General features: G+C 50.2%; 1 protein-coding gene across 4 annotated transcripts in view; it reads left to right on the top strand.

Moving 5' to 3' along the window:
* DEPTOR (DEP domain containing MTOR interacting protein) overlaps positions 1-26,240 on the top strand; it is a 161,654-nt gene that overhangs the window by 39,516 nt on the left and 95,898 nt on the right. For all 4 annotated transcript variants that reach the window (XM_065903055.1, XM_065903054.1, XM_065903053.1 and 1 more), the window contains exons 2-3: positions 6,369-6,547; positions 7,688-7,811. In XM_065903055.1, coding sequence (XP_065759127.1) covers positions 6,369-6,547; positions 7,688-7,811 — 303 coding nt within the window. The remainder of the gene's footprint in view (positions 1-6,368; positions 6,548-7,687; positions 7,812-26,240) is intronic.

Here is a 26,240-nt window from a genome sequence, read left to right as displayed (position 1 = left end):
AATGTGCAGTTGAGCAGTGTGAAGTCCAGTACACTAACTGGTTCTCTATTCTTTCTATCACCATCTGTATCGTTCCCTTGTTCTCATCAGGCTGAGAGGATTCAAGCATCTTCTTGAAGCAAAACTACATGAAATGTCTGTTATGACCCTATTTCCCGTAAGAGTATACGTATACAGCTGCACATGTGGACGTCATAGATTTTTTGCAAGAATACGTAAACAACTATTCGTACCGTGTTCCTTTGGGAAGTGGGGATTGGAACTTCGCTGCCGGTCCAGTGGTTGACTTCACCTCTCGGTGCAGCGGGTGAGGGCTGCGTCCCTGGTCTGGCCACTGTGGTCCCACATGCCTCGTGACCAAAAAAATTAAAAGCCAAGTCATAAAACAGAGGCAGTAGTGTAACAAATTCACTAAAGAGTTTAAAAATGGTCCACATTAAAAAATATTTATCTTAAAAAAAAAATGGGGGTCAAGGAATTTCAAACCCCTCCCAAAGTAAAAACAATAGTCCCTCACACGCCCACACATACGCCTCCTGGCTTCAGCGAGTATCAGTGCATCACCAGTTACCCAGCCTGAGGTTATGCACTTTTGAAATTTTTTAATCTACCGAGGGTGTGAATTTGTTTGATCATTTGAATTTTTAATTATAAAATAAATCCATACACAAAAAGAAAATGCAGTGTGTTAGCTTTCAGTGGTTCCTCTCTTATTTTCTTATCCTTTTAGACTTGGGACCTTTCAAGGGTGGGTGAGTAAGAGTGACTTCCTCTGAATTCTCTGGTCCTCAAGGACAGATAGTGGCCATTCCTGGACATCTGGCAGGGACAATAGCTTGGGTTGAAAGCACATCGATGTCAGTGCTGTTGCCCAGATCACAAGGCTCGCGCTGTCAGCCACACTGTTCCGCTGGCTGTGTGTTTTAATTAAACTGTTTACTTCGGCTGAGATTTATGACGCTGTTTTTAAATGAGACTGTGGTTTCTAGCCCTCTTTTGTTTTCTGAGTCCTGCAACCCGCTGCAGTTTTCCACGAGCTGTTTTTTTTTAAAAACAATTTCTGCCTTTCTTATCTGATGGACGGTAATTTCGTAGGGATTATTAGCACCCTGTGCTCCAGAGTGTTTGTTCTCCTGGAGCTGGAAGAGGAAATTGTCAGATGGCACTTTCAGCAGCTGGTTCGCTGGCCGCGGATAGAATATTACAGAGTCACCTTGCCTCTAAAGCCTGTGAACCAGCTGTCTGAAATGAATGACGGGAAGGTGGCTTTTGTATTTAAATTCTCCAGCCAGTGGCATAGAAAATGCAGTTAAAACAGAGATGATTCTTCTTCCCAGGGGTTCAGTGTGGATTGATTTGGACTCTGTCTTCAGAAGACTCTTCTGCCCCGTGCATCTCCAGGCTCAGGGTGTCGGGTGCATCAGCTGATTTTTCCCATCAGTGAGGCTCTGTGCCCTACTGTGTTCTGGGTGCTGGGATTACAAATCGGCACCTCCCCCCTAGCACCCCTCACCCCGTCTGACAGTGACGCAGTGGGGTGAGTGCTTCACTGGTGGGCGAGCAGAGGAGGGAAGCTCGTTTTCTGATTTGGGGTGGCAGGGAAAATGTTCTCAGGGGAGGTACTTTTAAGCCGAAGAGCAAGTAGAATTTTTTTAGCCATTACAGGCAGGAGAAGGGGGTGTTTGAAGCCGAGGGGTGTCTGTCTTGAGGGTAGAGTGCAGGATGTCCAGACTGTGAGATGGACATGCCGGTGCACGCGGGGCAGAGACGGTGAGGACGCTTGGAGGGGCCGCGCTCACTGCAGGCCTCGTGGAGCCGAGACTCCTGCGGCCGCCGGAAGGGGCTGACCCTGTTCTGGGTATTCTCGGAGCGCGGCAGCTTGAAGGAACGACTGAAAGGCTCCAAGGAGCCCGACCCGGGCCCGCGTCGGGGGCCTCTGGCCGTCTCTTCCCCTCTGCCCTCCCGGAGCTGGCCTGCGCGCCCCCCTGTTCCCTGGTTGCCGGGTTTCTTATGATCCCGAGGATGTTTAACCTGTGTTCTAAACACCTCATGTGTTAGCTTGGCCAGAAAGTTCACTTGGGTTTTCCGTAGCCTCCTATGGAGGAATCTGCACGAACGTTTGGGTCAGCCTGGTGGACGGTCCTGGACACAGGGGTCTGCGCGGGGGAGCCGCCGGGAACCAGGGGCGTCCGGCCCCGAGCCCCCACCCTGCCCCCTGCTCTGAACTGGGACCCTCCTCACTGCTCTGGGCTCCTCACTGGCTCCCGGGTGGGCTCCGCCTCGAAGGAAGGCTCCGCACACAGACAGGGCTGGAAACCAACGGCCCTGTTCCCGTGCTGGACGGAGCCGTCCTGCTGGGCTTGGCCGAGGGCCATCCCTTGAGTGGGGAGAATCCTCTGGCCCTGTTCCCCTCGCCGAGCGGCCGGTGGGCACGCGGGGACCCCGGTGAGTCAGGGGCTCTCAGCCAGGCTCCGCCCCGGGCAGGGAGAACCAGCTGGGGGGGTCTGCAGGCTGCCCGGGGTGGCCGAGGTGTGGGAGGCGGTCTGCAGCTGCAGGGGGTGTGGGCCTGGCAGACGGGGTGATGGGCGTGTTTGTAAGGGCGGCTCAGTCCCGCTCAGCATCTCACCGGGTCTTCCTGGAGAATGCCAGCCCAGAGAGGCTCGAGTGTGCAGAATTTCTCTTTTCCCGCAAGACGTTGAAATATTGCCTCCTCTACCTGCTTCTTGGGGATCATGCATATTCATGTATTAAACACTGTGGAAATTTGTAAGCAGTAAATTGAGTTCAAAGAAATGGAAATGCTTTTTCAAAAGAAAAGAGACACACATGCAGGGGGATCCCCTGGTGGCCAGTGGTTAAAGTCCGCGCGCTCACTGCCGAGTCCCTGGTCAGGGAGCTAAGCTCCCACAAGCCACACAGAATGACCCAGAAACAAAACCCACATATACACCCACACAACGGGGATTAGAACTTTAGAAGTGGATTGCCCCGGAAGTGAAAGCATATACGTGTTTTTTGTTTTTTTTTTTAAGGTAAATTCCTTAATATTAGATGTTCACTAAGTCGTGGGGTGAGAACCCCCACTTTTTTTGTGAGAAGTTTCCCTACTTTTTAGAAAAGGGTGTCATTTCTGTTAGTGTCCCTGTATCCTTATTAGTTCACCAGATATTTATTAAGTACGCACAGTGCCAGGCAAAACACTTGGTTATTTAGCGTATGAAAATTCTTATCTCTTTATTGGGATCGTTTTTCTGGAATTTTTCATGCTCATCTTTAGCATTCTGTGTTTCTATGACAGAGAAACAGATGGTAACAGTTATTGAGCATTTTTAACCCCTGGTAACATGTCTGAAAAGATCAAGTTCTAGGCTGCCTCCCAGATCTGAAGCTCTTTCTCCTCAACATTGCTGCCCACTTTCCTCAACGTGGAAATGCACCAGGTCCTGGTGGGCTGTGAGGGGAGTGGCCAGAGCTGCCTTTTACTGTACGGCGTGAGGTTCAGAGGGAGGCAGGCCTGCTCCAGAATTAGTTCCAAGCTCAGTGCCAAAGGGATAGTAACCAAAAGGCTCTGTTCTGTAGTGTTTAAAGATAAACATTACCTAATACTTTCTTTTTTTAAGTTGGAAAGTTTACAGGAGCCGAAACTTGTCTCTTGGCTCATAACATATTCCTCCTCCACCAAATTTTATAGCAGCTTATTCCACATTTCAATTTCTAAATAAATTGGTCCTCATTATTCTTAGATTCTTGACAGACATCTTGTCTAAGAATTAATGTTTTGCATTCTGCCACTTTGAGCATGTTAAACAAATTACTCAGCGTCATTGTCACTGAATTAATTAGAATGATTCATGTGATGACTTTAGCACACCAATGTGAACGTGCTTTTTTTTTTTTTTAAATTAAGGCTCGTTTACTTCTTATTAATACTTACAGCTCTACTTTTATATCATTTGTGACTTTAACATTAGCAGCCTCAGGGAGCTGTCATGAGGATTAATGCCAGTAAAGCAGTCAGAGCTGCATGGCTTTTAGTAAGGGCTCAAATGCCGTCTTTATGCTTACTGACCAGCTTTGCGACAGTGTGAGGAGATAATCAGGGTGGATGCGTTATCCTGGTTTTGCCAGAAGGATGCTCATGCTCAGAAGTTTGGTCCTCTGGAATTACTGGCCATCAGGATGAGAGCCAAGTCCTGCGTTCCTGACTGTCCTCATAAGTAACATTTTGGGGTTCAGTATTTCAGCATGTGACTTTGTGGAGGATGAAAGCATTCAGGCCACAGCAGTTAAGTCACTCATGTGAAGATGCTTAGTGCAGTGCTGAGCATATAGTAGGAACTCCGTTAAAAGGGTCCTTTTCGGGACCTTGCTGGTGGTCCGGTGGCTGAGTCTGCCTCACAATGCAGGGGATGTGGGTTTGATCCCTGGTCAGGGGGCGGGACTCCTGCGAGGCGCTGAGCAGCTCAGACTGCGTGCCCCGGCGGAGACGGTGCATTCTGCAGCCAAATCCCGATGCAGCCAGACAGACAGATACTAAATAGAATAAATGGTTCTTTTCTCTCCGTGCGCTTTGTACCCGTTAGGACTCTCATCTCTCTTTTCTCCCTGCCCCCCTGTCGATGCCCCAGCTGAGCACTTCATTCCCAGACTTCTCAGGAGCCTCCGTCTTCAGCAGTGGGCGGCTGTCTTCACTCAAGCTGCCACAGTCAAGGCTCACCGACTGGGTGGCTTAAACATTCGCGATTCCCTGTCTTACAGTTCTCGGGGCTGACGGTCTGCGATCGCGGTGCTCGTGGGGCCGTCCTCCTGAGGCCTCTCTCCTTGGTGTGTAGACGGCCGCCTTCTCCCTGTGTCCTCACTGGTCCTCCCTCTTGGCCTGTCTGTGTCCTGACCCCCACTTCTTGTAAGGACACTACTCCTGTAAGTCCAGGGCCTGCCCTACTGACCTCCTAACCCTAACCTTTTAAAAGAGCCTGTCTCCAAATGCCGTCACATTCTGAAGTACCGGGAATTGCAGCCTCAATGTGTGACTTTTAGGGGAACCCAGCTCAGCCTGTGACAGTGGTGAAGCAAGGAAGAGCATCTTGGTCTCAGAGCTCCAGCCCAGAATGTTCCCAACACAGAGTCACAGCCCCTGGGATGTCAAAACCCGTCACATTCCCTTTAGTGCCCTCCGGTAGGCTCAGCAGTAAAGAATCTGCCTGCAATGCAGGAGACACAGGAGACCTGGGGTCAGTCCCCGGGTTGGGGAGATCCCCTGCAGGAGGGCACGGCAACCCACCCCAGTGTTCTGGCCTGGAGAACCCCCATGGAGAGAGGAGCCTGCTGGGCCGTACAGCCCGTGCGGTCCCAGAGTCTGACACGACTGACGCGACCGAGCACGCACGCCCGTCGGGGACCTCGGGCCGGAGAGGGCCGGGTCCCTTCCTGCGGGAATGGGGGTGGGGCCTGCTCTGAGTCGGGTGCTGTGCTGAGCTGCTGGCGCTTAGCAGACACTGGGCCCCCGTCTCAGCATCACCGAGGACAGGTCGGTGCAGCTGCCTCCGTCTGACGGAGGAAGAAAGAGACCTTCACCCAGTTTCTGCGCGGTTACTCAGTCAGCCCCATTTCTCTACAGAATTGAGATAATGAAGTAAGACGCACGGGAGTCGCGTGGGTGAAGCCGGGGATGTAGCCCGCCGGGCTCCCCCGTCCTCGGGACTCTCCAGGCGAGAACACTGGAGTGCGTTGCCATGTCCTTCTCCAGGGGCTCTTCCCGGCCCAGGGGTGGAACCCGGGCCTCCTGCGGCTCCTGCGTTCGCACCACTCGCCCCAACCGGGAAGCCCTGGTCTGTGTAAAGAGCCTCACAAGGCGCTTAGCTGTTGCCCCTAGGAAGGCGAGAGCGGCAAGGGCAGGCAACTTCGGTCTCTACTGCCTGGACGTCCCTGACGGGCCGCCTGGGTAGACGCTCATTCGTGTGTGCTGTGTCACGGAGTGCGTTCAGAGGGCGCGCATTCTCAGCGGCCTTTGATGAAGAGGAAGAACCTGGTTTCCGCAGGTTTCTAGGTTTACTAGTTGGTCAGTTGCAACCCGCTGGTGGAGAGCGAGCGAGTGAGGGAGGGAGGCGGGGTGGGGTGAGAACGCTGTCTGCAGCTCGTGTGTCAGAGCTTGGGTCTGCCTCCCTCCCGTGTCCTTCTGGATCTGCGGGTGGGGTCAATTCCTGGGGCCTCTGGCTCTGACCCGATGGAAATGGCCCGCTGACATAAAGGTATTAGGATGGCGCTCTGATGTGTCTTGGGCTTGAATTTCATTACTTCTCTCTGGGACTGATTCAGTGATGCATCTTGTCATCAGAATTCCTAAAGTGATTGCCAACTTTTCTTTCCAGGCTCAGGCTGCATGAAGAAAAGGTGATTAAAGACAGGCGACATCATCTTAAAACCTACCCAAACTGTTTTGTCGCAAAAGAACTGATTGACTGGCTGATTGAACACAAGGAGGCGTCTGACAGAGAGACGGCTATTAAACTCATGCAGAAGCTGGCAGACCGGGGCATCATCCACCACGGTGAGCGAGGTGGCCGCAGAGTAATGAGACAAAACGAAGGGCTATACTTTCTATTTCATTTTATTTAAAAAGGAATTTTAAAAAAGGAAAAGGTTTTTTTGGCCACATGCTGTAGTGGGTGGGATCTTGGTTCCCCAACCAGGAATTGAACCCGTATCTGTGACTGGGAGTGCAGCATCTTACCCACGGGACCCCCAGGGAAACCCTGAATCTTCTGTTTCAGATGTGAGCCCACCTATTTAAGAAACAGAGCATTTACTTGGTCTCTTGTGTACCTCTGCCCAGTTACATTCCCTTCCTTCTTCCAGGGGGCATCTGGGTCTATTTCTGTGGACTTCTTTATGCTTTTTCATTTCTGTGCCTGCGTCTCTTAGCAGTGTGACGTGCTGTTTGAGGTCACTATGGAGATGCACGTTTCTGCTTCGCATCCTGTTTGTGGGGTGCGCTCACGCTGGCAGTGTGTCTCGTTTGCTCCTTTTCACGGCAGTGCGTACCACGTGCCGTTTGGCCATCTCACCGTCATCCGTTCCACGGACGGACGTTTGGGCTGTGTCCAGGTTCTGCCGTTACTCTGTTCCAGTGGCCATTCCTGACTGTATCTCCTGAAACGTCTAACCCTGGCCACGACCGTTCACGTGCTGCTGCTCTCTTGGGCTGAAATGCTGACCTCTCCCCTTTCGCTCATTTTCCTCTCCTCCTTCAGGTTTCCACGTGCATTCAGACTCTTCAGAGAGGCGTTCTTCCCCACGGCGGGAGTTCTGGGTGCTCGTTTGATGTCTCCTCAGCTCTTTCGTAGCTGAATCACGTCATGTTTTAATTACGTGTCGACCTGTCTCTATCTCGCTAGATTTCATATTCTTTAAGGCTGATGCCTGCCCTGTTGCATGCTCAAGAAGAGTTTGGGGAAAGAAGGATGAGTTGTTTTGTGACTCTCTTAAATAATGATGATGATGATAGCTCATAAAACTGAGCACTTTTCTGTGCCAGGGACTGTGCTAAATACATGTATTAGATCATAAAGTAGTATGCTTGAGAAATTAGGTAATAAAGCAAGTCTTGATTAGCATCTTCCTTCATCTGAGTAATTAATAAGAGGTTTTTTTTTTCCTTATTTGCCTCTCCGTGTATCTTGTCTTTCAGTGTGTGATGAGCATAAGGAATTCAAGGACGTCAAACTCTTCTACCGCTTTAGAAAGGATGACGGCACCTTCCCCCTGGACAATGAAGTGAAGGCCTTCGTGAGGGGACAGAGGCTGTATGAGAAGTAGGTTGCGCGTGGAGCCCTCCGCTCAAACCTTGTGGGGCTCTTTCCTCTGTTACCATTTTGGCTTCAGCCCGGCTCTTCCATGACGGATGGTTGCATAACTGTTCCTTTTAATATGAGAAAACTATCACTCACTTGCTTTTCTCTTTGCCAGAAATGAAGTTGATTTCATAAGATTCTTCATAAGGAATTTATTTCAATAGCATTTTCTGTATTTAGGTCGATTTAACAAAATCCAAAAGTGAAAACAGAAGCCTGGCCCTTGGCGTTTGCCATCCAGCGGTGCGGTTGCCTGCTCTCTTTTAAGGGTTAGCGTGTGACTTGGAAGCGTGGACTTGTAAACGGCTAGAGCTGCATTGTCAAGTACGGGGGAAGTCCAGGTTCAGGTCACGAGATGAGCGGTGAGAGACCCTGAGAAAGCAGAGTGGGTGAGGAGGAACGATCCCGCAGCTCTCTGGAAGAGGCCCCGAGTGGTTGGTGGACCTGGACCGTCCCAGGGCTTCGCCTCTGAGCTGAGCTGCTCTTTCTGTGGTTCCGTTCCCATCCTGCCTTCCTTGTTTTCTTCCAGGGCAGCCCTTAGAGAAAGCAGTGAAGGGGCAGTCGCACCGTCTCCTTAACTGACTGCCTTTCTCAGCACGGGTTCATGACATGAAAGCGCCGCCTCTGTGGGTGGGTGCGTGGGGCAGAGGCACCTGTTAAGTACCACGGTGGTCAGGAGCCAGGCCCGGCTTGAGTTCTGACCCTGGGGCCTCACCCTTCTGAGCCTCAGCGTCCTCCTTTCCGACGTGGAGGTGGTGATGGCGCCGTTCACTGCTGCCGTGGGAACTCCAGGGACCTCTCGTGTCGAGCGCTTCAGGACTTGGCTCTGTCCCTCTCGTGTGCCGTCAGATCCCGCGGGGACAGCCGTCTCGGACGCTGGCCTGACGTCGCGCCCACCCCGGGTCCTGCCTGTCCCGCCCTGTGGCGGTCGTTCCCTCTCCCTGGCGCTGGCTGTGCAGACGCTTCCTGCCCCGTCGGTGCTGGTTCTCCTGGCCCCCCGGTCGCCTGCTCTCTGTCTCCAAGTCTATAAGCCGTCCGCTCCCTGACCCGTGTGACCGAACGGGAGGCCCCGTCGGCACCTCCGTCTGCGTCCTGGAGTGTGTGTGTGCGTGGCGTTGCTGCTTCCTTAGTTCCTTTTGGAAAATTCTAGTGGGTGTTTAGCATTTAGGCTACCCTGCTGGTCCGTTTAAACTGTTAAGATTTTATGTTGTCAAAAGCATGCATGGCGGGTGTTCCCTTTCGGCCCAGTGGTTAGGATGCTGGGCCACCCTGCTGTGGCCAGATTCAGTCCCTGGCCCGCGGACTGAGATCCTGGAAGAAAAACAAAGAAACATATCATTTCCATGGAAGGACGCCAGGGATTCTGTAACCCTCTTTTCTAGCTGTAGATTATCTCTGGGACCTGGTTAGTCACCTTACGGGAGCCGGGGTTATCAACTGAGACGTCTGACAGAGCACTTTTGTCACTAGTGGGACGGGTATGCTAAGAGAAGTTAAAGGAGGCTGCTCGTGGCGTCCAGAAAACGCTCGCCCAGCCCCACCCCCGCTTCTCCATTCAGCCTAAACCGTGTGTCTGGCCATCCGCGGCTCCCTCCTGCCTCTGGGCACTTATTATCCACGAATTATCCCGCACACACTTCGTGAGCCCTCCCCACTTGGCAGGCCCACCAGCAGCCCCTGGAAGTGCGCCGGGATCAGAGGCGGACGAAGCGTCTGCCCCGCGGAGCTCGCAGGCTAGTTGAAGAGGCAGCTGTTGAAGGGACAGCGTGTGAAGACGAGTGTGGTTCAGTCCAGGGTTCACAGTGATAGAAAGAGAGCTAGCCTTCCCGAGGCGGGGGAGGTGTGCTGGGGCCTGACGTCCCTAAGAGGCGGCGTTTGAATGAAGTGCGGATGTGCTGGGACCGCTTCCCGGGTGGACGGTGCAGCCGGGGGAAGGCTTGGGTGGGGATGCGCTCAGCGTATTTCAGGACAGCGAGGAGGCCAGAGCGTCCGGGGAGGGGAGGGGTGAGCGGTGGGACAGGGCCCGGGCCAGGCCGCCACGGTACCGAAGTGTTCACGTGTGATCGAGCCCGTTGGAGGGTGGGCTGGCCTCGGTGGCGACCCGATGTGCTCTTGCATGTGATGCCCCCTTGTCCAGCAGACTCTGTGGCAGGCTCAGCCTCTCCCTCACTCACTCTGACTTCCGGGCTTTGTGTTCAGTATGACCTTTCCTGAGCATCCGTCCGTGTCCCCTTAGAAGGGACTTGGGTGATGTGCCTCTGTGTTTATCCCGTGAGAGGGCTGTGTGAGGCGTTCACCTTGGTGCGTCTGCAGCATTAGACTGGGAGGTTTGGGCAGAGGAGCTGCTTTATCCTGCTTTCTGTTGCCTGCAGGTTCACCTGTGTCTCGCCAGGCGTAGATGGTAAATAACTTGCTAGAAAGGATGACTAGACGTTTGACCCCTGGACGAGCTGACCGGTGTTGCTGGACTTTTTTGTGCAGTTGGCTTTTTATCCACTAGCGTTGAGTGTCCCAGGTCCAAGTAGATTTCCTTCCTCAAACTGCTTGTAAAGTTAGCACCAGGAGAAGTCATTTCATCAGCCCTTAACCTGGCATGACCTAACTGTCACCTCGCACATCTTGGCTCCTACCGTTTCAATGGCCAGAATGCGTATGGAGCAAACTCTCGGCCCTTTGGAATTGATAGTTCAGTTTACCTATTTGATCAGTTTAGTTTAGCTGTTTTTAATGCATTTTCTTTGTTTCTCTGGCCATCTTTTTCATGAATCTCAGCATGGATTATTATTTTCTAAGTTTTGGATACTTAAAAAGATAACATTAAGAAATGTTGGTTGTTATTATGATTCTCATTTTCAAGAATTTTTATTATTTGAGAATTGACTCTGGGACTTCCCTGGTGGTTCAGTGGCTGAGGCTGTGTGCTTCCACGGCAGGGGTCGTGGTCCGGGGACTGACGTCCCACATGCAAGCCACAACCAACAGCGACTGAGAAATCCACTGATCCCCCTGAGTTATTTCACCAGATCCCGTGTTCAGGATATTTGTGATACTTGGGGAAGACGGTCTTGCAAAATATATGTTCCTTTAGTTGTTTCCCTTTTAAGATAATAATAGATAATACTTGTTGATTGATAGATGTATATCAAACGTCTTGACTAATCCATTTTATTTAATCATCATAACAACCCCCTACTTAAATGCTTTCATTGTTCCCATTTTATAGATGAGAAAAATGTCACAGGGAGAGGTTAAATCTCTTATCCAAGGTCACATCATTATTAAAAAAAAAAACCAGCTGGGTATGATCCCAAGGGTCCTGAGTCCAAACTTACTGTTACTACGCTATTAGTGAATCTTTTCTGTTTCCTTCAGTGGAGATTAAATGAATGGCGTCAGTACTTACTTCAAAAATATAACATGGAGTTTGTGAGTATCTGAGTATAGCATTTTCTATAAAAATTTACTGAAAATATTCCAGGATTTTAAAGTAGTCATAGGAAAGGAGGAGTAAAATGATTCTCGTTCATGGTAAATCTCTGTGATGTTCTGTAAATATAATAAAAACAGCGACTTTTATTTGTACATTAAGCTTCTCAAAGCACTGCGTTTAGGTTATTTTATCTGAACCTCCTGCATAGAGTGATCATAGAATAATAAATCATAATAGTAACCATAGTAATGATAGCATTGTTGTTGTTTAGTCACTTAGTTGTGTCCGGCTCTGCAACTCCATGGACTTCACCACACCAGGCTTCCCTGTCCTTCACCATCTCCAGGAGTTTGCTAACTTACGTCCATTGTGTCGATGATGGTATCCAGTCTCAGCCTCTGTCGTCCCCTTCTCCTCCTGCCCCCACTCCCTCCCAGCATCAGGGTCTTTTCCAATGAGTCACCTCTTCCCATCAGGTGGCCAAAGTTCTGAAACTTCAGCTTCAGCATCAGTCCTTCCAATGAACACCCAGGACTGATCTCCTTCAGGATGGTCTGGTTGGATCTCCTTGCAGTCCAAGGGACTCTCAAGAGTCTTCTCCAACACCACAGTTCAAAAGCATCAGTTCTTCACGCTCAGCTTTCTTTATATGGTGTGTGTGCTGTGTGCTCAGCCGTGTCTGACTCTGCGACCCCGTGGGCTGTAGCCCGCCAGGCCCCTCTGTCCGTGGGATTCTCCAGGCAGAACACTGGCCTGGGCCGCGTTCCCCTCCAGGGCTTTACACGCACGGTGAATAGTAACGTGGAAGGGTGGGCCTCACCTCACTGTCCCAGGAGGAGGGCGCCTGGACCCGGAGCGGCGGCGGCGGCTCCGTGTCGCTCCCGCTGCTCCGGGGGCGGGAGACGTCGGCCCGGATGGCAGGTACGTGCAGCCTGCCCGCCTGCCCCAGCCCCGGGGGCCTGGCCCTTGTCCGGGCTTCCTTTGCGCTCTCCTCTGGCCTGTTTGCTCTGTGTTATTAACAGGCCTTTGTGTAACTTGGGGGTTTCTGCTGGTTTTGCTGAAAAGTGCTGCTTGGGGCCCTCTGCCTTTCTAAGCCCTGGTGCTGTCCGCCTCATGGATTTGTGGGTCCCCGGGGACGGGTTGGTTTCAGTGTGGGCGCAGGGCTACCCGAAGTAGGAGCCATCCCTGCTGCCAGCTCCCGGGGGTCTGAGGCGGAGAGCTGTGCCCCGGGCCTGGGCCAGACGAGCCATCGGGAGGCCTTCGTCTCAGCCCCCAGGCCCCGGCGCTTCAGCAGGCTGCCCCCCGCCTTCCCGCGCAGCTGTGGGCTGAGGATGCAGAGATGGGGCGCACGTCTCCCGTGGGGCCTTCTGGTTCCGCACTCACCTCTGCACAGACACACGGACACATGGACACACAGATTCACAGATACACACTCAGGGACACACGGACACACGGACTCACGGACACACGGACTCATGGACTCATGGACTCATGGACACACAGACTCGTGGACACACAGACTCACAGACACATGGACACACGGACTCACGGACACACAGACTCACAGATGCACATACATACACGCTCACAGACTCAGAGACACACAGACTCATAGACATACAGACACACACCCACAGACACATAGATGCACATACATACACATTCACAGACTCACAGACGCACAGACGCACAGAAGCACAGACTCACAGACGCAGAGACAGATAGACGCACAGAAGCACCGCAGGGGGACGGATCACAGGTGTTCCCAAACAGGGCAGTTCTTAGTTTTCTAATAACACCTTTGAAAGGAGGAACAGTGTCAGTGACTTAAAGAAACAGCGCAGAATCTATATGCTGCCTTCAGATGGTAGGTGTTTTGAATGCGTGTTCCAGACTACAAAGCTTGATTGTCTTGGAGCACTTGGCACCGTAGATCTATTCCAGAAAAAAAGGGTGAGCTCGGGGTAACCAAATGCTCTGTGTCCTAATAAACAGAGTCAGCCACACAGAGAACATGAGTTGGGGTACAGTTTGGACCATGCTTACTAAGACTAATAGTTGAAACGCACATTTTTAAACTGACCTTGATCTCGTCTTCAGGTGTAGAGGAGACTTCTCAATTTCATTATTATTTTTTTAATTGAGTCTTATTTTGGGGTATAGTTGACTTAGAATGTTGTGTTAGTTTCAAGTGTGTAGCTAAGTGAATCAGCTTAGACATATACATGTTCCATTCTTTTTCAGATTCTTTTCCAACATAGGTGATTATAGAATACTGAGTCTAGTTCCCTGTTGATTATCTATACATATTTTGTGTATAGTGCTGCATATATGTTAATCCCAATCTCCTAATTTCTGAGACTTCTCAATTTTAACTTAACTCAGTCTTAACATGGAGTTTAATCCATTCTAGGTCTGGTTCATAAAGGCATTAGATTTCATCCAGAGGGTCTTAGTTTTCTTATTATCAGGATTTTTCTTATTATCAGTTTCTGTCTCAGGTTACCAGTAGTCCATTTATTCGACGTAAGAGAGTACACTGCTTGAAGAATTAAAGTCCCAGTGTGCCCTTAGACGTCGTCTAGTCCCCACCGCCTCCTTCATATTCTCTTTTCCATAGAACTGAAGAGAAATATTAAGAGAAAACTGTGTACACAGGGGAAAAGCCCTTTGTGTATTTTATCTTATCAGAGCTTTCTCTACCAGGTGCCCCTGAGATTTTTTTCCTGTTCCCTCCCAGTGGCTGGCACAATAAATATTTGTTGAGTGAACAAAGAACTCGACATGCAGTGATTGCTATGAGCTGCTGAACTGGTGCCACGAAAACGCTAGAGAGAGCTTGCTTCTCATGCTGAGCGCCGCGAGTCGGAGGTGTACCTTGCCTTGCCTCTTGAAAGCTTACAGAGCATCCTGGCCATTAACAGGCCGATGCCTGTGCAGCTCTCTCAGATATACCCAGCAGGCACCGTTCATCCCATTGCAGAGATGGACACACGAGCTGAAAGAGGTTTAGTGGCTAATATGATGTGAAAACATGGAGCCGGAGTGTTTTTTTTTAAAGAGGCTTCAAGTTTTTTTCTCTCTCTTCCTGCATTTGCTGAATAAAAGTGCTTTCCAAACTGGGATCTTGAGGTCTGCAAATTGATCCAGGTTTTATGTTCAAAATAGGTCTTGATTATGCAGACTGTAACAAAATTACTTCTAGTGTGTTATATACAGCCTTTCACAGCTCACTGGTGCTGCCATATTGATTAGTGGTTTCACAGACTCTTGGAGTAAATGTTTCCTTCTTGGGTTATTTGAAGGGTATCCTAAGATTTCAGTGTAAATGGATTAAACGTGTTACCTTCTGCAGCTGTTTGCTCAGGGTGACAAGGCGTGGTTTTGATGCTGTGTGGCTCTTGTGGAGAACTGGCCAGAGTCTTGCGATCTTATCTTGCACGCTGACAGGTTCACCGGCACCACTTCCTGGATGTGGCAGGAGACCTCTGGGTCCAGGGACAGAGGAAGGTCATCGTTCTCACGGCGAGAGCGGCGTCACCATCTCAGCGGTTCTTCCAAGCCTCAGCTCCCGAAGGGCGGCTCGGTGAGGTGCCGTGGACGCCTGCCTGGGTGGGGGCACAGAAGAGGAGCCCCAGGCTCAGGTCACCTTGTAATGTCTTCAAGCAGAGCTGCCTTCCGGCCCAGAAGAAGACATCAGCTTTATCCCCCAGATCTGTTCACTGTGCACGCCTGCTTGAAAAGATGGTAGGGGAGTTGGAGAGGCTGGAGGAGGTCTGAAGGCGCTGGAGATGCTGCTGAGGGGCTCCCAGGGCATCACTGACGCTCAGTGTAAACCAGGCCTTTACGTGAGCTTTCTCACTCAAGCCTCCTGCGCCAAGGAGATCAGGACCGTGACTCTCCCTTCAGCAAGTACGGAGGCCGAGGCTAGAGGGCTGAATGAACTTGCTTACCCTCCTGGAGCCAAAAGCCAGGAGGAGCGTTTCAAACCCTGGTTTCCAGCCCCAGGGCCCATGAGCCCACACGGAGCCAGTTTTCAGTTTTCAGCTTTGAGTTTGCACATTTCTGCAGCTTCCATCTGAGGTTACGGCAGCAACGAACACCCCTCGACAGTGGTCAGCAGAACGCAGCCTGGTAGAGTTTTCAGTGGGCCTGCGAGAAGCTTTCATCACCTGGTTCCTAAGGCCTTGCGCCTGGATTTGGAAACCGCGTTTCTTCCTGACTGCTGCTTGGCTACGCCGCACTGTCCCTCTCGCGTGGTAAATACGTGGCAGTGGTTCTGGTGCTTTGTTAACATGCAGACAGGCAGCAGGTCAGCCGCACTTGTCAGGAGTCATCAGCCCTAGGTCGTCATCTACAGATTTCTAGCCCTGGTTGATTATTCAGAAATGACTTGATTTAGAGGTAGATGCACCTAGCTGCTTCAACAGTAGACTTGATTCATCGACGGAGATTCATTGCCGGTCCTTTCTGCCAAGTTTTCCTAATCTTGTGTAATCACATGGCAGCGAACCAAGCTCTGTAACATTGATTTTGCCAATCAGTCTCTTTAGTTATTTTTCAACTTGGTGGAATGGAACAACCGTCCAAGATTTCTGGGGTTGGAGAAGCGTGCGTCAGAGTTCTTCCTCGGCCACTTAGCGGGACAGTCAGCCTTCCTGAGTCTGTCTCTCCTCTGTAGGATTGGAAGAACAGGCGTAACTCGCAAGCTTGCCGTGAGGCCCGAATGAGCTCACGTTGAGCAGACTCTCGCCCCGTCCTGGCTTTCTCGAGTTTCTGATGTATAAGGGGAAATGCTTCTCAACCAGGTTATCCTTGCGTGACCCAAGCTGCATAAGACACACGTGCTTTTATGTATGAGAGTTGGATTCTGCGCCGTGAGACGAGCCCAGCCCGTGTGCAAGACATTTCCATCTGTCTTCCAGACTCTTCTCTCCCCTTTCCCATGCGGCCGGGGGCCCTGGGGCTGACTCACGGCCGTGTCAACAGGCTGCGTTGCCATTGTGGGGTAAGAGGGAGGCCCCGGCAGGAAGTAGGCGGACGGGAGGACTCTGCTCTCTGCTCCCTCCGCATGTGAGGGGCCCAGCTCCCATCAGCAGCCTTCCCATAACACCCGACACCCCCAGGCTCTGGACACTGCCCTCCCTCTTAATCCTGGCGCCCGCGGTTGTTCTGGTCGCGGTCCCAGGGGCTGGGGCCTTTCACCATCTCCTCTAGTTTCCCATAACCCTGCCCGTAGCTTGAGTGGTTCTTTTATGATACACTACCTCCATGGTAAAGAATCCGCCTGCAGTGCAGGAGACATGGACCCAGTCCCTGGGTCGGGAAGGTCCCCTGGAGGAGGAAATGGCAACCCACTCCAGGATTCTTGCCTGGAGAATCCCATGGACGGAGGAGCCTGGCGGGCTACAGTCCACGGGGTTACAAGAGAGTTGGACACGACTGAGGACTGAGCATATAAGGAAGCTCCCAGGAGCCTCCTATTAGCCCATTTGTAGTTAAAAAAAAAAATACCATTTATTTATCTGGCTGCATCAGGCCTTAGTTACAGGGTCTTCATTGCAGCATGCACGATCTTCCTTGTGGCAGGCAGGATCTAGTTCCCTGACCAGGGATTGAACCTGGGCCGCCTGCATTGGAAGCTTGATGTCTTCGCCATTGTACCACCAGTGAAGTCCAGCCCATATGTACATTTTTGAAGTTTCCTGCTGGGACCCTGATTGGCGGAGCCTATGAGACCCTACCGAGGATCTGAAACGAGTCCTCTCCTGTCTCCTTGAATGGACAGGCGTGCAGAATTGCCCCACTCTGTCGGTGAACATTTCACTGGCTCTTTCTGTTTCTTTCTGAGCATGTACCATGTGACGATGTGATGGTCAGAGCTGACGTGGGGTACGCTCCCTCTCGCATGAGTATGGAGTATGGTTGGGTTATAAGAAGTTTTCTGGCTTGCTTCCTGCTCCCGTACCAACCTGCGTTCTAGCTCAGCCGCCACACCAGCTGTTTCTCCAAGAGGTCGTGCTGATGTTTCCATCTCTCCCGCTTGACTAGAAGCCATTTGGGGTCGTGCACCTTGCAGTTGCATGCAACGTCGGAGCCTCAGCGTCCAGCATAGCGCATGTACCAGATAGATGTTTGCTGAAGAGATGAACAGGTCAGCGCTTGCACGGCCAGCCTTACTTAGGAGCGAAGTCTCTGGGCGGCCCCTTTCTGTGCCAACCTTGGCATGTGCAGATTGGGCTGAAGCCAGGGGTACATACTTGCTCGTCTAAGATCACTATTTGTATTGACTCATGTAGGTTCTGATCACAAACATCCAAGGATAAGAAGGATCGTTACCACCATCATTGTAAGTCATCGATTATGGCCACACTTACAGCCATCAGGACTCATAGTGAGGCTGAATCCACAGCCACACTCGGGACTTCTGTGCATTAGAAAAAGTACCTCACCGTCTTTAGAACACACCATGCTAAATATTTTAATTCTTCCTGCACTTCCAAGAGGGAGAGATTTCCCCCATCAATTTACAAGGAAGGAAGGAAGGCTAATCTGAGATGGGCCAAGTTACCTGCTTTAAACCTCCAGTTGCTAAAGAGGGACCCTGACTGAAACTGCAGCTCTTTCCTTTCCCACGAACGGCATTAAAAGTTAAAAATCTCAGTTCCTTGAGCAAACCTGTAGAAGTGGAATCCTGTGTCCAGCGTGCTCTGAATCCAGTGACGCTAGTTCGCTCCGAGTGTCAGTTGATTCCATCTGGGAGAGATGAAGAACACGGAGTCTTCTAGTGGAAACGGCTTCGGTCTGTCTCCAAGTGTTAGTCTGGAGTGAATGATCCAGGCGGTGGGCAGGGCGAGGCGCTGCCAGGCCTGCTGCAGTGAGGCCGGAGAACACCCACGGAGCAGAGGAGGAAGGGCCTCCTGGGAGAAGAGGCTCTGACTCCAGCAGAGTGAAAGCGGACCTCCAGGATCGAAGCAGTGGGAGGCTTCTGGGGGAGTGGGGTTGAGGTTGAGCTTATCCTTCCATTATTAGAGGCTTTGTGTGGAGGCTCCTTGGGTAGGTGCAGTTTTCTTTAAATGCAGAGATGACTCCAGGCGTGTAGATGCTTTTCTGTTTTCTTTGCTTTGTTTGCTAAATGGAAACATCCCAGCTTAATCACTTCTTCATGCAGAGCTGGGGAGTGTCAGCCATGGCTTTATTCTACCCAGTGGGGGAAGCACCACATTGTCAGGAAGCACTTACTAATTTCAGAGCCCCTAACAGAAGGCCTTCAGACCAGCAGGAAAGAAAATCCACACAGCATTTTTAACTCTGCTGAAGTCAAATGTGTCGTCCAACTTTAACTAGGAAGTTACATGTATTGAAGTATAGTGTATACATTTCATGTGAGCGTGCAGCTCCCTGTTCACAAATTGAACACATACGAACAACCACCGGAACGGTATTTTTATAAAATTGTCCTCCGTATTCTACCATGATTCAGTCTCCTAAATAAGACTTTAACTTTTACTTCAGTGTTAGCATTCTCTAGAAATAAAATTTCCTTTGAAGTGGCTAAACATTTGCTTTTCTGCATTTTATATGTCCTCTCCCCAGCGTGCTTGGAATGGGTCCTTTTGGCTGGTTGGGAGGTGGGCCCACCTGGGAAGGACAGACAGGACTTGCTGAGGGTGAACCTCCAGGGAGGTGGGTGTTGGGGGGTGTGTATGTGTGTGTGCCCGAGTGCATCCCTTGTTCACTGCGGCTTGGCGCCAGGCGCTGTGCCCGATGCTACGGAGATTAGCTCTGACTCTGACCATGCCGTCGAGCTGAGCGTTCTGCCTTCATGGCACACAAGAAGGAACTCGGGGTCCCGGAGCCCGACCCCAGCTCGGAAGTCACGGTTCAGAGGTTCAGACCGGAGGCTGGTCCCCACTGCCGCTGCCGCCCTGGACCCATGGAGAGAAGGGTGTCATCCAGCCCGGCTTCAGACTGCTCCTGCTGGACCGGCTATCGCTGTCTGCAGAGACCACCCACCTGCCCTGGGCCAGAGACGCGGGGGACCGAGCAGTCTCTCCTTGCCAGCACGCGGCCCTCCCCAGCGCAGCCTCCCCTCTCTCCGTGCCACGAGGCGGCTGAGTCTCCACGAGCATCCCCGTGAGCACCAGCGGCTCCAGTTCACTGGGCGTTTTCTCTCGTCTCTTTTCAAAGGGCCAGGTTATCGACTGGCCCTTTGCTGGTGATGGTCCCCGCTGGTTTCTAGCAGGTGACTGAAAGTAAAGTGGACAAGAGCAGTTTCAAGCTTTCCAGAAGTTTGGGAACCTTGCTTCGTCATCGTTCTTCCAGAGCAGGAACCTTGACTTGTTCCTTGTGTCCCAGTGGCCGATGCAGGGCGGGGTACATGGTGATCCGTGTGTTGGGAGGGGGTTTGTGATGGCACAACGGAAGACCCTGGTTGAGAGAAGAGACTGCTTCCCGTTCTTTTCCGTATAACTGTAGCGAATAGGCAGGACCGAGCAGCCTCTGTTGCAGGCTACTGACCTGCAGAAAGTAGCCCCTGTTTATGGGTCCAGTTTCCTGTCATTCCCCTACCTCTTTAAGGCATACTCATTTGGTTTTCCCTAGTTGGTATTATCTTTATTTTTTTTCTCAAGTACTTTATCTTACCCTTTCTGTCTTTTTTTGCCTTTTTTTCCCCTTTGTTTTTGGCAGCAAATCCTTCTATTTTCTAATAACTATGGAAGCATCCAAAATAAATAATAACCATTGCCTTAAAAGAAGCCTTTATCATCCGTTTGAGAACGCAGTTGCCCTTGGCAGTGGTTTGAGGGCCTCGCAGAGATTTGAATCGTTTTGAATTCAGTGTAGAAGTTCTTGGTTTCTCTCCTTGTGTAATTTTTTGGTTATGAAACCGTAGCTGAATGCAGCCTTTTAGAACAGCCGTGGCCTTGGAATTCACACTCGGCTTCTGCCTGAAGCTGGTTCAACTTCAGTAACAACAACCGAGGTGTTTAATGCATCCACACTAAAGGCTGGTGATATTTGGTCCACTAAAGACAGGCAACGTGAACATTACAACTCCGGTTCCGAATTATCAGCCTCGTCACAGCACAAAACCGGCACTGGAAAAGTTCTTGCTTTTTTTCCCAGAAAATTTAAAATAGCCAGCAGAGAGGAAGGGATTTTACCCTTCAGAGATAATAACACTCTGTCACTGCTGCTTGTGGCACATGTGGCGTCAGCCAGCTGATTAACAAATATTTGTCCAGTACCTGGTGTTTACTGCCTCCCGGGGCTGGGTTTTCTAAGAAGTAAAAGCTCTGAATGCATGGTGTCTGTCCTTCAAAGCTTCTAGCTGAGCTGAAGGGGTAAAACTAGTGTGCTAAAAATTGAGGACTTTATATGAAACTATGGTATTGACTTAAAGTTCAAAAAACGGAGAGATCTGTGTGAATTACTTCTAAGTTAGGGCATTTTCAGAGAGGGCAGTAGTTTCTCTAGCCCTCAGAGCCCCTTCATGCAAATGAGAAGCAGGTACCCTTCTGCCCGCTCCTTCAGACCCCTGCCATCCTGCTCGTCTCCGGGACGGCTCCTCGGGAGCGGGCCTGGGTCTCGGGCCTCGCCTGCCACTGGAGCAGGCTCCCTTGTGCAGTGGGCTTCCTTTTTGTGAAGAACGGTTTAAATTTTTCCAGGGAAAGGGAGGGAGGAGGATGTGAGGGAACAATACAAGTCAAGAAAAATGATGAGAAAGAGTATGTTCTGTTCAGTGTATAGTATGAAGCAAGTGGAGGAAGGTGAAAGGTATTTGTTGGCAAAGGGTGTACAATGCTGTTTTTCTTCCTTTTCCTTCACCTTTTTTTAGTATATATTAGTGTTTTAGTGACATATAGTAGCCAAACAGCTTTCGGTTTACTAGTTCCAAACCAAATGATTATGAAAATTTTGTCTGTTTATCCATATCACATCTATTCAATAGAAAAAAAAGCATAGTATTCAAAAATAATCAATGCTTACATAAACATTTCCCCACAATTCGTACTTTCTTCCTACTCACACAAGTCACTGTTATTTTTTCAAACTGTGTTTTGGAAGCATACATCTAAACATGTGATTTATACATGGGGAGCAACTGTGTTATACTGAGTATTAATGTAAGCATTTTGTCAGGGACAAGTCATCTGGTTAAATGTAAACGTAACCTTAGGGACTTCTCTGGTGGTCCAGCACTTAAAGACTCCAGGCCCCCAATTCAGGGGCCCAGGCTCAATTCCTGGTCAGGGGAGCTGGACCCACACACCACAACTGAAGACCCTGTACATTGCAGCTAAGACCCCACGGGCTATAACTCAGTCCTGGAGCAGACAAATAAGTGAAAAAATAATTAAGACATAAGTAAAGAAACTTAACCTTAATGTAACTTCTTTATTGATAAATTTTCCCCGCCAGTTATAAGCATAGTATATTCTGTCTGGGGAATAATCTGAGTGATAGAGAATTCTATTAAGAACAAAGGGAAAAGCACCCAGAAACCGCCCCCAGGGAAAAGCACCTCAATATCTGGAGGAATACACTTTTAGCTTCTGACGATCATCATGCATGTAATTTTATGCGTTGCCTCTCAGAGCGGCCCGTCACTACACTAGCTCGTGCCTGTTTGGGACGCTTCCCAGACTCCGAAGCGCCCTCTGGGCCTCAGGGCCTGTGGGTCCCTGGCTAGCATGTGCCCTGGCGCGGCTCACACACGTTCCCACGTTGCAGGGGCCTTCTCGGGCCTTTTGAATTTTTTTTCACTGCACAAGGAGATTACTATCAGCTGACTTCTATTCCTGCTCTGGCCCCTAAATGCAGCAGTTCCTTCTATTGTGACGGTGCCTTTCCCCTGGGCTAAAGCGAGCCTGGGAAATATGACTCAGAGACATATCCAGGAAAGGGTGAGCGCAGTCACATGCCCAGTAAAACCTGTGGGTACTTTCAGGAGGTGAGTTTCGTTAATGCCTAATACCTCCAGGTGGGCGGCAGTCCGTGGGGTCGCCCAGAGTCAGACGAGACTTGGCGACGGAGCCACCACCGCCAGCACCTTTCGGGGCTCAGTGGTGAGGGGTCCCCTGCCGGCGCTGGAGACCCAGCTGTGCTCCCTGGGTTGGGAAGGTCCCTGGAGTAGGAAGCGGCGACTCGTCCCAGCGCTCTGGCCTCGGAATTGCGTGGACAGAGGAGTCTGGCAGGCTGCAGTCCATGGGGTCGACTGAGCAGCACCTCGTGAGGTGTGTGGCTTTACATCACAGGGCAGTCGCACACAGGACCATTTGGCTAACGATGAATTTGTTCCATAAAAATAAGACTTTCGGAGCACCGTTCCCACTTGTCACCACTAATTAAAATAGAATTGCTGTTCTTGTCTGTGAAATATACACAGAAGATTAATTCATTTTGCCTTAAAGAAAGGGGTCAGATCTTACGGCCCCATCTAGAAAACCTTTCGTTGTCATCATCATTACGGCTAAAATGCATTCAGTGCCTGAGGTGAATTGGGCGCCGTGAGTGAAGCATTTTGTGTATTGTCACACTTAGGCTGCGTAGCAGCTCCCGGGCACTGTCTTCGTCCCCAGCGATGCTCGGGGAAGCAATCAGGTAGCTGACAAGTGTGCAGAGTTAGGGTTTGAAGCTGTCTCTGCCTTTAATCTCGTGGTTTTAAACCAGTGTAACTCAGGCAGTTGACATTCTGTGACTTCTGAGCCCAAGCAGCTTAAGAAGGCCTGGCGTGGCTGCTTGGCTTTTAACAAGAGTCAGAAAGATAATTCAATGGAGGATAAATAGTCTTTTAAACAAAATGGTGCTGAGATAACTGGATAACTGCATGCAAATAAGCAGTTTGACCCTCGCCTCATGCCTTCTAGAAAAATTAACTCAAAATGGATTATAGAACTAAATTTAAGAGCTAAAACTATAAAACTCTTAGATGACAGCATGGGAGTAAACTTCCATGGGCTGGTGTCAGGCAGTGTTTCTGACATGTGACCCCACACCACAAGCCACAAAAGAGAAAAATAGATAAATTGGACTACCTCAAAACTAAAACCTTTGGGACTGCACATAGCCTTGAAGAAAGTGACAAAACAACGCATAAAACGGGAGAGTTCACTTCAGTTCAGTTGCTCAGTCGTGTCCGACTCTTTGTGACCCCATGAATCCCAGCACGCCAGGCCTCCCTGTCCATCACCAACTCCCGGAGTTTACTCAAACCCATGTCCATTGAGTCGGTGATGCCATCCAGCCATCTCATCCTCTGTCGTCCCCTTCTCCTGCCCCCAATCCCTCCCAGCATCAGGGTCTTTTCAAATGAGTCAGCTCTTCCCATCAGGTGGCCAAAGAGTTGGAGTTTCAGTTTCAACATCAAAACGGGAGAAAATATTTGCAAATCATCATCTGATTAAGAACTTGCATCAAAGAATATATAAAAGATGCTTAAATTCAAGTAACCTCATTTTCCAGTGGACAAAGCATCAGAGTAGATGCTTCTCCAAAGAAGATATATAAATGGACAACAAGCATACAAAACCAGGCTTAGGATCAGTAATCATCAGGGGAATGCAGATCGAAACCACTCTGAGACATCTCTTCACACCCACTAGGAGGGTCCTGGTGAAGAACAGACGGCAAATGCTGGAGAGGACGTGGAGAAGTTAGAGCTCTCACACTTTACTGGTGGGAATGCAGAGCGGCACAGCCACTTTGGGAAATGTCTGGCATTTTCGAAAAAGATTAAGAAGAGTTATTACATGACCCAACGATTCTGCTTCTTGGTGTATATCCAAGAGAAAAGAAAACACATGTCCACATAAAAACTTGTACATTATGTGTACATAATGAGGGATGGGGATGGGAAGTGGGGAATGATCGCTAATGGTACAGTGTTTCCTTTGGGGTGATAAGGTATCTTAACATGGATTGTAGTGATGGACGTACACCTCTATGTATATACTGAAAACCATCACATTTTGCATGTTGAATGGGTTAGTTGTCTGGCAAGTGGATTATATTCTGTAACATCTTACAAAAAAACCTAAGCAAACTTTTTGGCCAACCCAATGTATTAATAATATTCTCTCATTATTATTAATGTCTTAATGTGTTAATGAAAGTGTAAATGAAATTCTGGCAGCATCTGCTTCCTTCCTCTTGGGCTGTGTGTCTCAGTGTCCAGGGCGTCTTGCAGGAGAGGCTGTGCTGACGGAGCGGTGCCCAGGTCAGACGTCCAGCCCGAGCCGCCGTCCGCCTGCGGCGCGTGACGGACCCCGAGCAAGGCTGGCGGACGAGCCGCCCCGCTGAGCCCCAGGCGATCCGTGGAGCTCTGGTTTCCTAAGAAGATTGTTTTACTGGAGCGTGGTTGATTCACAGTGTTGTGTTACTGTCTGGCATGCAGCAGAGTGATTTGGTTATGCACATCTATTAACATGTGTGTATGTGTGTATGTATGTATACATGTGTGTTTACATGTAGATGTATGTGCTATGTATTTGTATCTGCTAATCCCAAACTCCCAGTTGGTCCCTCCACACACCGTCCCCCTTGACAACCACGAGTCTCTTCTCTCTCTGAGTCCGTTTCTGTTTCACAAATATGTTCATTCGTGTCATGTCTTAGATTCTGCATATAAGGGATATCACAATGTATTTGTCTTTCTCTTTCTGACTTACCTCACTCAGTCTGATAATCTCCAAGTCCGTCCATGTGCTGCAGATGGTATTTCATCCTTTTTTCTGGCTGAGTAGTGTTCCACTGTATACACGTACCATATCTTCTGTATCCATTCATCTGTCAGTGGGCATTTAGGTTGTTTCCAAGTGTTGGTTATTGTAACTAGTGCTTCTGTGAACGTGGGATGCAGGTATCTTTGTGAATTAGAATTTTGTCTGGATATATGCCCAGGAGTGGGATTGCTGAATCTTAATGGCTTCCCTGGTGGCTCAGCTGATAAAGAATCCGCCTGCAATGCGGGACACCTGGGTTCAGTCCTTGGATTGGGAAGATCCCCTAGGGAAGGGAAAGGCTACCCACTCCAGTATTCCGATCTGGAGAATTCCAGGGACTGTATAGTCCATGGGGTCAAAGAGTCAGACACGACAGAGCGGCTTTCACTCTATTTTTAGTTTTTTGAGAAACTTCCATACTGTTTTCCATACTGGCTGCACTAATTTACATTCCCATAAGTGGTGGTGGTTTTAAGTCACCAAGCTTTGGGGCAACTTGTTGCATAGTAAGAGATCATTGGACCAAGTAGTGAGTCAAATTATTGTTTTAACACCATGACTACATGTTGACACTAAAATCCCCGGCAAGGCTTTGTGGTAAAGAGAAGAATCTGGGCAGGAATAGCACTTGATTCTAAGGGGAAATGGGGTCAGGAGACCTTCAGGGTTGCGGGGCATGTGTAAATGGTAGATGAGCCCAGCCAGGCGGGCTTGCCACCTGGTCTCTTTGCTGAAGCTCACGTCGGCAGCGGCAGCTCACCAGCCGTTTGTCCAGCGGCCACCAGCCCCTCAGCAGGAGCCCTGGAGGGCGGGCCGCTCGTGTCTCTGGTTACATGAAGTGACCCAGACAGACCTCTGTCCCGCTGTCCTCGCCACACCCCGAAAGGAAGGTTGCTGAGCTGGAAGGGACAGTGTGGCTGGACAGCAGGTGAAGGCTGGGCGTCCGCGTCTGTATCTTAAACGGAGAGTGTCCGTCAGGAAGGAACTTCTGACTCACCTTGTCTCCATGCGGGGTCATTCTAAGGGTGGCTCCCCCCGCCCCTTTTATGGGGAAATGGGGTCAGGAGACCTCACGCCCACCCCCTGTGGCGTGAGGGATCTTGGTTCCCGAATCAGGGATCGAACCCACGCCCCCTGCAGTGGAAGGATGGAATCTGGTTCCCTGGGCTGTCTGGGAGGTCTAAGAGGGCCGTTTTTCACATACTCCCAGGTGAATGATCTGTCGCAGGGGAA

Source organism: Muntiacus reevesi, chromosome 12 (assembly GCF_963930625.1).
Source record: "Muntiacus reevesi chromosome 12, mMunRee1.1, whole genome shotgun sequence".
Taxonomy (NCBI): domain Eukaryota; kingdom Metazoa; phylum Chordata; class Mammalia; order Artiodactyla; family Cervidae; genus Muntiacus; species Muntiacus reevesi.
The sequence above is the reverse complement of the archived record's forward strand: the minus strand, read 5'-3'. Positions and strand labels throughout refer to the sequence as shown.